Below are 14,729 nucleotides of genomic sequence, written 5' to 3'. Positions count from 1 at the left end.
TTTAACATGTTACCTCTACACTCTAATGAAGGGTCTCATAAACAGAAAGTGAAATTTGTAATGCTATGTGAGGAAAAGAGAAAGTTTCCCTTAAAAAAAAATCAGCTACAATTTAAGGATCTGTACTATTTTCTAAAAACAGACAAACCTTAGTGACATTAGTATGAAGGCATGTAAAAACTCAAGCTCAGTTGTAGACCCACCTCTCTTCTCCACTGACATACCGTGTGTGTCAGATTTTCATTACTGTGACAAGATGCCTGAGAAAACAACTTAAGAAGAGGAAATGTTTCAGAGATTTCAGTCCATGGTCACTTGGCCCATCATTTTGGGCCTGTACCAAGGCAGAACATCAAGGTGGGGAACATATGTAGAACAAAGTTAATCACCTCATGGCAGCTAAGAAGAATATAGAGAGAGGAAAGGACCAGGGTCCCAATCACTCTTCAAGAGCATGCATCCAATGACCTATTTTCTCAAATTAGAATCTACCTCCTAAGATTCCATCACTCCCCCATAGTGCTCCATCACTCCCCCATAGTGCCAAAAACTGGGGAGGAGAAAGAAGGGATAAGAAGAAATTAGTCAATGGGTATAAAATTAAACTTAAGATAGGAAGAATAAGTTTCGGTATTCTACTGCATAGTAGAACACATGAGCTTTTAGAGAACATTTAAGATCCAAAAGATAATATCATGCTCTTCCTATGTGGTTTCACACAATCTCATAGCTTCACATTCTCTTTCCCAGGAATCTAGGCTCCAAAATTCAGCTTCTTTCTTGCCTTTTCCATTTGGAAAACTAATAACACCTCCAGATAAACATGGTTAGAATAGATATCTTGATTTTATGCATTTTCCTCACAAAAAAAAAAAATAAATTGAGAGCACCTTCCACATATTGGTATCACCCTGTAATCAATTATTCAAGCCAAAAGTTTAGTCCCTATAACACAGTAATAAGGAACAGACTCTGAGACCCAGCTGCATAAATTCTGCCTCTATTCATCACACCTGTGCAAGGAGATGATAAACCTCAAAGAGAAAAGAGTAGCACCCACCAGAGGGGCTACTATACACATTAAACATCTTAATTCATGTAAATCATTTAGAACAGCACTTGGCAAATATTAAGTTGTTATAGAGTTTAAAGCCATCATCACCACCATTATTCTGATTCTTCTTTTTTGTCTCACACCAATCCACCACGTCAACAACACTTCATAAACATAACTACAATCCATTGACTTCTCAGTGGTTATTAGCAGTTGTTCATTCCAAGCCACCATCCAGATTACTTCCAACCCAGTCTTTCTGCTTCCATTCTTTCTTTAACCTCCAAAGTGGTTTTCAAGCACCAGCACAGTAATCTATTTTAAAATAGAAATCAGATCCTATTACTCCCTTACTCAAAAGCATCTAATAACTTTCTACTACATTAAGCTAAAAAAAACCGAACTCTTTACCCTGGTTTATTGAAAGTCCTACAAAGTCCTATATGCAGCCACTGTAGTCTGACTTTGTATCCCTCCCCTCTAGGGCACCATGTTGCAGCAAACTGGCCTTCTTTCTTCTTTCAAAAAAAAAAAAAAAAAAAGGCAAGGGTCCCTCTTGGAACTTTTCCATCAATGATTTTTCCCTGCCTCAAATGTACTTTTCTCTGTATCTATTCAGCTGACTCTTTCATGTCCTATATAATATTGTTATTATTTATTTCTTTGATAATTGTCTACTTTCAACTAGAAAATAAGCTTTACAATAGACGAAACAGCATCTATCTTAAGTACTATATCCCTAGTACATGACATACAGTTGAACAAAACAAAAAGTCATTTAAAAACTAAATCACTAAATGAAAAAACTGGCTACATCTTCTAAAATTGTTAGGTGAAGCAAAGAAATACATTTTTCTCTCACTGTTTCCCTACCTGGTTACCAATCTAGTGTGTCATAAATCCAAATTCAACCTTTTTGCCTGCTTTGAAACTGCACCTTTCAATATTTTCTCAGAGTTTGAGTATCTAAATCCTCTAATTATATGACTTACACAAACACAGTTGTCATCAAGAAGCCCTAAAAATTATAAACAAAAAATCTACGATCCAGTCATGGCTCCAGCAATTACTAACCAACAGAAACTGGGACAAAAGACTTAGCCTCTTTGAGCTACATTATCCTTGTCTGTATAATGCAGATTACAATACCTGTCTATCACAGAAACTTGTAATGAGGATCAAATGACATAACACATCAACAATAAACTATGAACCCACGAGGACTGTATTCTCATAGTGTCTATCATCAGTTCAATAGAATTTCACTGAGCACTAACACCATGTGCCAGATGTTACAATAGAAAGAAAAACTGAATTAAGAGTTTGCATTTTAGTTGAGGAGAAAAACACATAATGAGAATGATCTCATCATAGTTTGGTGGCATTCAGAGCGCAAAGGAAACACACTTAGCACAATCTTGGAGGGTGTCCAGAGGAAGCAGGGCCATAGTTGAATTATATGGGTCCATAGGGTAAGGAAAGAGTTCATATCAAATGAGAAAGTACTGTCAAAATTTTACCAGTTAAAGCAATTTAAAAGCCAGATTAGTTATATTATTAAAAAAATCACATGATCCAGGTTAAGAACAAGTTTTCAGAAATCACCTGAGTAAAACTCTTCAATCAATTTACAACTTCCCCCAAACCCATTTATTTCATCCTCTACCATGAATTAAAAATACCTTTTAAATCTACTTTAGGGCACCTTTTCTCATCCTACAAGACTATTTCCATTTATAAAGCTAAAATTTTTCAATTACATACTCCAAGGTCAAAACCTCCCTCACTGGAAAGGACAGTAATATAGAGACCATAGCAACAGGTTTAGATTTCTACTGAATCAACAGCTCTAAAAGGAACTCCTTTTCCTCTTTTATGTTCCCTTCCACAGCTGTCAGGACAGGTTCCCAAGCAATATATTCCATCCATTCTCCTGCACGATAAGGCAAAGGGTTCTCTGGACTTCCTCTTAATGAGGCCTGGCCCTGACACACAGGAGAAAGCCAAGCACTGCCTAAGACAGCAGGTCTCTGTCCCTCAATCAAGACAGGACACTGAGGTCAGAACTCTGCACAACCCATCATTAATCAGGACAAATTCATTTAAAGTAAATCTGCATCCACTAAAACTAAACAGTCATGTACTCCATGACCCATAGTTTCACTCCAAGGCACATAGCCAGTAGAAACGTGATTATCAAGAGATGTAGTAGAATATTCAGAGCAGCAGAATTAGTAATAACCAATCAATCAGAACTAGATTAAATCAGAATCATGGCATCTGGCAGAATGCAATGAAAAGAACTCAGCTTCTCTTCTGTGATACTCTTAAACTGTAAAACTTGGATCTAAACACATGGAAGCGTCAGACAAACAAAAATTGAGAGATATTCTACAAAATAATTAGTTTTTTTTAAATCTTCAAAAGCAACAAAGTCACTGGGCACGGTGGCCCACACCTGTAATCCCAATGGCTCAGGGGGTTGAGGAAGAGGATCACAAATTCAAAGCCAGCCTCAGCAACTTAATGAGGCCCTAAGCAACCTAGCAAAGACCCTGTCTCAAAATAGAAAAAATTAAAAGGAGCGGAAATGTGGCTCAGTTATGTCTCTAGGTTCAATTCGGGTACAAAAAAAAAAAAAAAATGCAACAAAGTCCATGAAAATCAAGAAGAACCTAGGAATTTGTTCCCACCTGAGGAGACTAGAGACATGACAACAAAACAACAAATGTTATTTAGGTTGGATCCTTTTAAAATAAAAGACATGATTGAGACAATTGGTATAACTTGAATAGGGCCTGAGGATTAGATGATATTGACATATTGATATGAATTTCATCATTTTTACAGCTGAATTGGGATTATGGGGAGAAATGTACCATTTGTAGGAATCACACTAAAAAGTATCAGGGGTGACAAGGAATCAGAATAGGAACTTATCTCACATGGTTTAGAGAAAAAGTTACTGGTTTTTCCCTGAAACTTTTCTGTAAATTGATGATTATTTCAAATTTTTAAAAATTAAATTTAAGAAGTATGTTGGGCTCATACATTGCTGGTAGGACTGAAAATTGGTACAACCATTCTGGAAAGCAGAGATTCCAAGAAAACTTGGAATGGAACCACCATTTGACCCAGGCATCCAATGCCTAGGTTTATAGCCAAAAAACTTAAAAATCAGCATACTACAGGGACACAGAAGCTCAATTTACAATAGCTAAGCTATGGAACCAACCTAGGTGCCCTTCAACAGATGAATGGATACAGAAAATGTGGTATACATACACAATGAAATATTACTCAGCCATAAAAATAATAACTTTTTGTCCTTTGCCAGCAAATAGATGGATCTGGAGACTATCATGCTAAGTGAAATAAGACAATCCCACAGAACCAAAGGCCAAATATTCTCTCTAATATGAGAATGATAACACACAATAAGGGGTGGGAAAAAGAAAGGAATTCAAAGTTTATAGGTTATATTTCTTATCCACAAATAACAAGTTTAAGCGTAACTTGCCGAAAAATGATTGCATTACAAACTTAGGATCTCATTGATTTTGCCTTTTGGTATTTTTTGTTTTGTTTTGATGATACCAATGATTAAACCCAGGGCGCTGTGCATGTGTTAGGCAAGTGCTTAAACACTTAGCCCGTGCCCTAAATTTTGTCTTTTCTCTTAGTATACTTAGATCCCCTGACTTCTGCCCAAAAGAAAAAAATTCTAAAATTTTGTGAAAACCTGCCACATATCCTTCTTTCTACACTGGATTATTAGAAGAATGAACTGGATAGCAAATATATGTGGAACATCTTCAATTATCTGAAAGAAAAATTTATAGCAAATGCAAAAAAAAGTTTAAGGACAAATTTATAAAATAAACATATAAAATAAATAATTTAAATATATGTTAAATACATAAAATAAATATATAAAATAAAATGATTTATAAAATAATTTATAAAATTTATTAAAAATTTACTTAAACATGGAAATACACAAAATCAGAAGTGTTTGAAGCCCCCAAAGTAAAACAATTTTGGATTTATTTCCATAGTTATGATTAAATTAGGTATTACACAACTTGGCTTAAATGGATATTACAAATTACTTTTTTTTTAACTTTTATTTTTAGTTGTAGATGAAATCAATATCTTTATTTTACTTATTTTTATGTGGTGCTGAGGATCGAACCCAGTGCCTCACACATGCTAGGCAAGCGCTCTACCACTGAGCTACAGCCCCAGCCCCTACAAATTATATGTAATACACATGAAGTGTCTAATACATAGCATACAGCAGTTGTCTGCCTCCTCATTATCATTCTCCCCACTCCCCATTACTAGCAATCAGTCTTCCACATCTGTTGGAAATATTGTGATTTCAGGAATATGTTGTCAGCTCCCATGATCCACCAACTAACAACTAATAGAGAAGACCCATGACCTTGGGCTAGGCAATCTCTTTGACCACAATAACTGATTAAGTGATAGAAATATGATAGTTGAATTGTGTCCTCCAAAATTACATATTAAAGCTCTAGCCCCTAGTATTTCAGAATGTGACCTCATTTGGAAACAGTCATTGCAAATACACTTAATTAAAATAAGGTCACACTAGAGTAAGAGAGCCCCTAATCCAATATGACTGGTGTGCTCATAATAAGTAGAAGTGTGTGCTCCACAGGGAGAATGCCATGTGAAGACTAGATCTATGTTGTCACAAGCCAAAAAATTACCAGAAGTTAGAAGAGACACCCAGAGGGAGCACAGACATGCTAACATCTTGATTTTAAACTTCTACCTTCTAAAACCAAGAGACAATAAGTTTCTATTGTTCTAAGACACCAGTGTGTAATACTTTGCTATGGCAGTCTTAGGAAGCTAATACAGCATGTGACTTAAGCCATTACAAGCTCAGTAAATGTTAAGACTAAGGGTAGAAATTCTGGGACGATTTTTTGGAATGATATCCTTGATTTGGATATCATTCCAAAAAATCGTTAAGGAACAAAGCAAATGCATAGGAGAAAAGGCAACTGGAAAGAAATAGAACACCAATCAAGCTATGTACGAAACTTCCACTACTAAATCTGGACTGTTCAACTTCATGAGCTAGCAGATTCCATTTACTGGTTAAGGTAGCCCAGGCTGGTTTTCTATTACCTGCAACGGAGGGGGGCAGGGTGGGTAATACCACTTAACACTAAACTAATGTCAAGAGGTTTTCTGCTGCCAGAAACACAATTCCACTCAAATATGAGTTCCTGAATTAGTTCCTTAAAAACTGAAACTTCATTATCCTATAATAAGAAATCTTAGTGGTTCCACTGCTGGTTAATTCAGCTACTCGACGGCACCAGTACGTAATTCTTTCCACCTTTCTACAAGTCTGTCTTGCAAACTGGGCTGTCCTCAATCGTCATCTGCCTTATCTCAAGATGGCTACAGCTGTTATAGGTATCACATTCAGTTATAATACTATCCAGAAGGGGAAAAAGGACTATTTCATCACATGTGCCCATTTTTTTAGCAATAAGATTTTCTTTCAGAAGCCCCAAACAACTTCTCATATTATCGGCCAGAACTACACTGTGTCACATACATGGACCAAATATTGAGGGAGAAGTCGCAATACTTGGCCTAAAAGTAACTCCAGAAGCTTTCTGAGATGCATGGTGATATCTATGATTGTCATGGAGACTAGGGGCCACTATTGGCATTTAGTAGATGACATTTAGCTACTGTCTTGAAAAGTATATGGCTGATTTACCCAAAGAAGTGCTATCCAAAAGGTCAACAAAAAGAAAACAGGCAAAACCAAGAATAATAGACTAATATTCGTGTCCTCCACAGAGGATCTCAATGGTAAAAGACACTATTCTTATCTATAAATAGATTGTAAATAGTACTAACTACTATTTCAGACAAGAGAAAAAATTATATATAAGGAACAAGTTTAAGAATAAGATTAAAAAGTAACATAGAATTAGGGATCAAGAAGGAATATTAATAAATGCCTAATTAAGGGTGAGAGTGTACTCAGTAGTAGAGATTGTTGGCATACATAACACCCTGGGTTCAATTCCCAATACCACAAACACAAACACACAAACATCAGAAGCACACCATACACACCAGTTTAAAATCTACAAGGTATTTTCATAAATTATCTCATTTAATAAAAATAAAGTTAATATTTCAGTCTTCCCAAATGCTGATGTAACTGAATGACACATGTTTAGGCAACCCCAGAGACTCAATAATAAAAGTTATTTATACCAGAAAATGCTACAATTTTAAACTCAAAAGGAGAACATAGTATATGTTTACATAGTAATCAGCTTAAAAGACTCATCTTTAACTCTGAAGGCCTCTTCCATATTAAGTACCAACAACAAAGAACAACAACAACAAAAAAGACTAGACCTACATTAAAAGATAACAACAATGCATAACGTGTACAATTTTAAGATGTCACCTCAAGCGTCATGCTTTCAACAAACTACTTTCAACACACTAATCCTATCATTTGTTCTATATAGATACCTCTGATTGCATCCCATACCAGGCTGTTTTCGCAGCACTAGCACATACCAGAATTTTTAAAATACATTACATAAAGATTTCCTTCTAGTCCTGGAGGTATAGCTCACTGGTAGAGTACTTGCCTAGAATGCATAAGGCACTGGGTTCAATCCCCAGCACTACAAATAAATAAACAAAAAAACTATCTTTTATATTGCCTCCACTGATACAAAATACTAATTTGGAACAGAAATCTAGGGGTTATATCCACCAAGAGCTATATATGAAGTCCATCATCAAGGTAAAAAGCCATGACCTTGAAGAAATCCAGAGGCCACTCATGAAATTAATCAGCTCAACGCCAGTATTCATAGAAGAAAAAATCAGAAAACCAACTGTCAATAGTAATAAGAAAAAACCTGGGAGTTCTGGAATGAACAGTACAACATCATAGGCAATCTAAACAGCATTATGAAAATTGAATTAATTTATCCCATAAAGAAGCACAAAACAAAACTACCAAGGGTGTCATGATTTAAAATGTGAGCACATCAAATACAGAAATGAAGTGAAATACTTACTGCCAAAGCCTTGGACAGTTTGGCTCTAAATTCATTCAGGATGATTGCCACGATGTCCTTAAGTGGCACATAAGCAAAGCCATCTTCCAAGTAGACTTTCCTTCCTCGGAACAAATCTAGAGCATCAGCAAAAGGGATCTGAATTCAGGGTGACACAAGGAAAAACAGTCAGTGCATGTCACTACAAGTATTAGGTCTAAACAAAGAAATTCATTAGTCTCAAAAGACACAAACCAGAACAGAAAGATGAATTTATGTCCCTTAAAACCAAACACTTAGCATTAAAAGAAATAGCAATGTAAAAATAAAATTATTTCAGAGTAAATGCCTCAAAAAATAATATCAACAATAAGAGGTAAATTAGAATGCTTTCTTTTATTCATAACCTATCATTAAAAATTATAATGCCCAGGATTTCAAACTCCACTTGAGGTCTCTCAGCATGTTACATTCACCTCACATGATATATCCCACATTTTCTTCTGCACCCCCCCAAAAAAAATCCTAAATTATATACAACATATTCAGCACTGAAAATTACTTGTAAGCAAAGTAATTTAAAATTTCTTCAGCTATGTTTCCATTTTTTCTCTGGAGAAATACATTGGAAAAGCTAATCTTCACAATAAGAAATGGATATAATAAGCATTCAGTTTAGTTAGTAAAATAAATATTTGTCAGAACTACTTAAAAATAATACTCGACTTACATTTTTTAGGTCCTATGAACTATACTGACATTTTAATAAATAAGCAAAATATTATATTAGCTAATTGTGAAAATCATCCTCACTGTCCAACATCATTTTTCTTCTTTTTATAATCAGACAAAAAGTTAGCTGAAAATTGATCCCCAAACATGTTACTCACCCACGTTCTAGAAGAGTGAAATCTATATGCCTACAATTCTGTATATCTGATGATGCCTCACGCTATAAACAGGTCACATGTTTTTTAATCAGATAGAAATTGGTACATGTATCAAAAGCTATTATTACAACTGTTGTCCTCAAGGAGTTCATCACATAATTGAGGACAGCAAGAGACAGATACATAAAAAGCCAAACAGCTCTACATAGTGGCACCATGTATGATATTACATCAAACAAGTTGTTCAACTCAACAGGACACAGGAGAGGAACAGGTAAAAAGGTTTAGTGCAATAACACAGGCAAGAAAAGGACACAAAAGTTTGGAAACAAAAATTCTAATCCAAGTCTAGAATCTTGTCTAGTCTCCTAGTGATGAGATTTATTTGTTAATCTTATAAATGATTCTCAAATTCAGCATTCAGATCTGTCAAACTGGGAGAGAGGAGAAAGGGATGAGCTAAATGATACTTAGAGGTTCTTTAGCAATAACAATCCATGATTCAAGCTTATTAAGGTGGTCACAGTGGAAATAAAAATGTCCAAGCTAAAGTATAAGATGATATGAAGGCAGAATAATGAGAAATATATGGTGTGGGAGGACTATTGATCCCCATACTCCCAGTGTGAAAGGCTGACTAAATGATGCCAACATATGGAAATGGAGAGGCTGGAATAGAGAGCTAATGCAGAGGCAGGGTTTTAAACTACTAGCACTTTCAATGATAATCAGCACATTCTTTTCAAAGGAAATTGTGGAGTTGGAGTTATCAAATTTTAAACTGAATTTCAGCTCTCTCTTCTTTCCCTTCAGATCTATTCAATCCAAAAGCTATTTGGTAGGTTCAAACACAGTGGGTATCTATGCTGAGAAGTTGGAAAAGTCAAGGGGACCTAGCACAGGAAGAAGAAATCTGAGTAGGCAGCTGGAAGTTTGCTGGCAGCTGGAAGTTTGCTGGGGCCCCTTCGACTGTGGCTCTCAACAGAAGGAGACCAGGTAGGCTTACAGTGTCACAGTCCAAGTAGAATGCAGTAGAGACCACATAAGGAAGCATGGTGTCAAAGCCCAAACTAGTGAAGAGGGCTTCCATGCAAAGCAGCGATTTAAACAGTGTTGGAGCCAAATGGGAGATGAGGGTATCCTACAGAGGGAGGAGCTCTGTGGATATAGGAGCCCAAGCAATGCAAGGAGCTCATTCTTTTAAAAGATTGGCTTGTCATGGGTGTCTGAGCTCCATCAATTAATAGGATATCTGTGTAAGATGACAGCCTAGTGGTGAATGTTGGCACAGCCTTAGTGCAGTGAAGACAAGATCTGTGCAGGAAAGGGAGTAGAGGTGGTGACAAGGGGCTATACAAAATGTACGAATTAAACATGCATAAAGCTCAAAGTAACATATTTAACAAATCCTAGAACATATTTTAAATATTTACATACTTTATAAACTGACTCCGTCTCCAACTGAACCCCACTTAAACTTGGTGAAGAGGCAATAATTTCCTCTTCTCGAAGACTCTTCTCTTCATCGCTTATCTAAAAGGAAACATATTTTATACCATTTTTAAAAATTAAGCCTTTTTCAGTTGCGACAAAATGTTCTCCTATTCTAGTAAAATCCTATACTTTTATAAAAAATGTAATATCCGAATATTTTAAATCATTTGTAATATGATTATAAAATCAACATTGTCACTAATGAAGGCAAAACATGAAAGAAATCTAAATTCAGTAATCTTTAAATTTTTTCTCTGCCAATTTCAGAAGATGTACATCATCAGAAGAACAACAGCAAAGAAACAGAAAGTATTACAATAAGAGAAAAGGGATTATAATAAAAGCTCTGGTTAATATACACTAAAAATGAGCATTATTTCAATTCAAGTGTTATGGTAGTTTGTTAAAATGCCTATATGAGGTTAACAGTGGTTTAACTATTTCTCAGTTTTCTAGTCACATTAGATAATCCAAACTTGAAACACTATTTTTTCTAGGAATAACTACAAATCTATTATCTGAGACTTCTTATAGCTTCAAGAAAGAAAAGATGGATAAATCCGACTAAACAAAAACCTCAAACTTCAATACCCAGAAAAATCTGTAAATAAAGATGAAACATAAATGAAAAATTGAGGGAATTAAGTTACATCATCTGACATCTGAGTTCCTCTCAGTAAGTAGCAATAAGTAACCCAAAAACAGTAAAACACAGCCAACATTATATTATATGTGTAAAAACAATTTAGCAATTAAAATTGCAAAAGTTAGAAAGATTTAGTATATACAGTATTGAAACAATCTTTAACTTTTTTTGTTGGGGGTGGGTTCAGGGGATTGAACCCAAGGGCATTTATCCACAAAGCCACATCCGAAGCCCTTTTTTATATTTTACTAGAGACAGGGTCTCACTGAGTTGCTTAAGGCCTTGCTAAGTTGCTGAGGCTGGCTTTGAATTTGCGATGCTTCTGCCTCAGCCTCCCAAGCCACTGGGATTACAGGTGTGTGCCATCGAACCCAGTCAGTATTGGAACAATCTTTGTGCATGGCATATTAGCAATACAAATCAAAAAGTCTTTTAAAAAGACCCTAATGATTTGATTTTTCAGATTAATCTTAATAACAGGACAAGTATGTAAACAGGAATGTTTCTTCATTTACTGTGTTATTTATAATAATAAGGAAAAAAACTAAATGTCCAATAAGAAGTATCTGATTCAATGAACTTGCTGTAAATAACTTGCTGTAAATAACTATGTAAATAACTATGCTACTATGTGTGAAGAAATAAAAAACAAAGCCAATGATAACTGTATGAAGATGAAACTGTAAAAAGTGATTTGTTTTTTTAAAAAAAGACGAAGAGAAAGAAAAAACTTCTCAAAAGAAATAAAAATTTCAGGAGCAAAAATGAAACTCAATGGAATCAAAAATGGATTGGGTAATTTAGACTTGGTAGGTAAAACAAGCATCAAAGTTCTCTTTGTTCATGCAGAATTGCCAGACCAACACAAAAGATATGCCATTTAAAGCCCACTTTTATATTTACTAAATCTACTCTATAAATGGAACAGTAGGATACTTTGTGGGGTAATTAATGGTCATGTTCTGTATCTTGGTAAGTTTGAGTTGTACACGTTCATTCATTTGTCAGAACTCATAGATATATTTAAGATTTGTACGCTTGACAGTATGTAAATATTATCTTAAATAAAGAGAATGCTAAATGTGGAACTCTGATTAATGAAATGCATGTTGTAGTATTTCATGGGAAGTATACTGGTTTCTACAACTCACCCTAAAATGGACTGAGGTTGAGAACACGATGGATAAGATATTATAAAACAAATACTAAAATAAAAAGTAAATCGTAGAAGGTAGAATGTGGATTTTCACTTTTAGAGAATTTTATAACTTTTCTGTGTTTGAAATTTTTCATATTCAATTTTGAGGGTAAAGTAACACAACAAAGACCATACTACCAACCCACCAAGACAGCTGGACTTAACTCAGATAATACAGCTGAGAATATAAAGCAATAAGAACTATCAGGCCCTTCCTTCTGATAAGGGTGTAAATTAGTATAACCACTTTAGAAATTTGACATTATCTCAGGAGTTAGAGGTAAACATACCCTTTAACCTGGCAATTTTAATTCTAAGCATATGTTCTGAAGCAGAGATAGCAAACTTACTAGAAAAGGCCAAATAGTTAATATCTTAAGTTTTGTGAGCTGTAACAGTCTCTGTCACAAGCAATAGCTTGCCACTGCAGCAAGAAAATAGCCATAGTCAATACACAAACAAATGAACACAGTGATGTTACAATAAAACTTTATTGATGGACTCTGAAAGTTATGTTTCACATAATTTAAGTCAAGAAATGTTATTCGTCTTTTAATTTTTCTTTCAACTGCTTAAAAATATGAACACCATTCTCTGTGGACTATGTAAAAACAGTGGGCCATATTTTGCTAGCCTCTGCTTTAGAACAATAGAATTAAAACTGCAACAATCATGAGAATCATCCAGAAAGCTTATAACAACATAAAATTGCTGGGCATCTTCCTGGAGTTTTTGATCCATAAAGTCTAGGGTGGGTCCTGGAAATTTCCATTTCTAACAAGTTTCCAAGTAATGGGGATGTTGCAGTTCTCAGATAAAAGCCCTAGAAAAATATACATATCAGATATGACATGAAGAAGCATTAGTCATATAACCATGGAACAACATTATACATAAGAGCCAAGAAGTTGGGACCCAAATATACATCAAAAGCAGAATGAATATGGTATATTCATAGTGTGGAATAAAGCATAATAACGAAAATAAACTACAACCTCACACAATACACATAAATCTTGAAAATACATTAGACAGAATAATACAGACACAAAATAAAACATACTGAATTATTCCATTTATATAAAACTTTGTTTCAATTAGGAAAACTGTATTGTTTAGGAATGAATACTCAAATAGTCAACTAAAAAGGGGAAAAGGTAAAAAAGTGACTGCCATAAACCAGACTAGTGTTTTTGTTTTATGTAATTTTATGGACATTCATTATACTTAATAATTTTTTAAAAGGTTAAAAAATGAAATAAAAGTAAATGAATTGTGTTATAATGGAATATTATGCAGCCAAAAAATTATGTCTAAAATTAAGAAGATTTATAATTACTATCACTGATATTCATGAAATATTGTTAGGTAAAGGTAATTAGATGAAGGTAAATTAAAATAAATCTTTGGGATGCTGGGGATGTAGCTCTAGCATAGAATGCTTTCCTAGTATGTATGGATCCTGGATCCTGGATGGGTTCAGCACTCACCAAAAATAATTAAATAAAATCTTTAAGAGACAGAAAATGTCTATGTATGTGTATGAGCTTATGCATAGGGAAAAGTCCACAATAAAATACAACTACCTAAGAAAAGGGATTATAAATAAGTATTACTTTCCTTTATATACATACATATTATATTAAATTGTCCCTTAGATATTTCATGATCTGGATGTTGTTATATATTATTTCAATTTCTAATTGATATTTTAAAAATCGTTTTATTAGCTCAAAATTAAAGACCCTGGTTACCAACTTAAATCCAGTAAGATACTGACATTACTGTCATATCTACCTAATAATTTCTGTATTGTCCAAACCTATTGAGTCTAAGATTATGTTTCTTGTCACTTAACTAAGGAATTCTTTCTGTGTGTTTGTACAGAGAATAAAAATCCAATGGCAAACCGATTTTTAAAGTATTTTCTAAAAGCAAAAACCTTCCTTCAAAGGAAAAAAGAAAAAAAAAAACAATTCTGGATGAATGCACTGCCCACTCAGCCAACCACCTCTTCATCCCTGTTCTTTCTGTGCTTTTTTCCCAAAAGCAGAGTCATGAGAAAGAAAAAAAAAAAAAAAATAGGTAAGAAACTACACAAACAGTACATGGAAAGAATGATAGCAATGCCATAGCAACAGAACAGCTGGTTGGCTGATAAGCTGTCTCACCACTGTGTGATGGTTCAAAATGTTTCTCACTTGAAATAGAGCACCTAGGAGGAGTTTGGGTGTGTCAATCTGCAGATTCAAGGCCAATGAAGGTTGAAATCTATGCATACTACCTGCTAGTTACTATCCTTAACCATTTTACTTGTACTAGCTCATCTAATCCTATCAATTTATACTATCTCATCTAA

General features: G+C 34.6%; 1 protein-coding gene across 3 annotated transcripts in view; it reads right to left on the bottom strand.

The window, feature by feature from the left end:
- LOC308642607 (DNA primase large subunit) overlaps positions 1 to 14,729 on the bottom strand; it is a 280,835-nt gene that overhangs the window by 199,506 nt on the left and 66,600 nt on the right. For all 3 annotated transcript variants that reach the window (XM_081281732.1, XM_081281731.1, XM_081281733.1), the window contains 2 exons: positions 10,470 to 10,565; positions 8,164 to 8,301 (listed from right to left, as the gene is read on the bottom strand). In XM_081281732.1, the coding sequence (XP_081137858.1) occupies positions 8,164 to 8,301; positions 10,470 to 10,565 (234 nt within the window). The remainder of the gene's footprint in view (positions 1 to 8,163; positions 8,302 to 10,469; positions 10,566 to 14,729) is intronic.

Source organism: Spermophilus citellus (genome assembly GCF_964194105.1).
Source record: "Spermophilus citellus genome assembly, chromosome: 2".
NCBI classification, from domain to species: Eukaryota; Metazoa; Chordata; class Mammalia; order Rodentia; family Sciuridae; genus Spermophilus; species Spermophilus citellus.
This window is presented reverse-complemented; position numbering and strand designations above follow the sequence as displayed.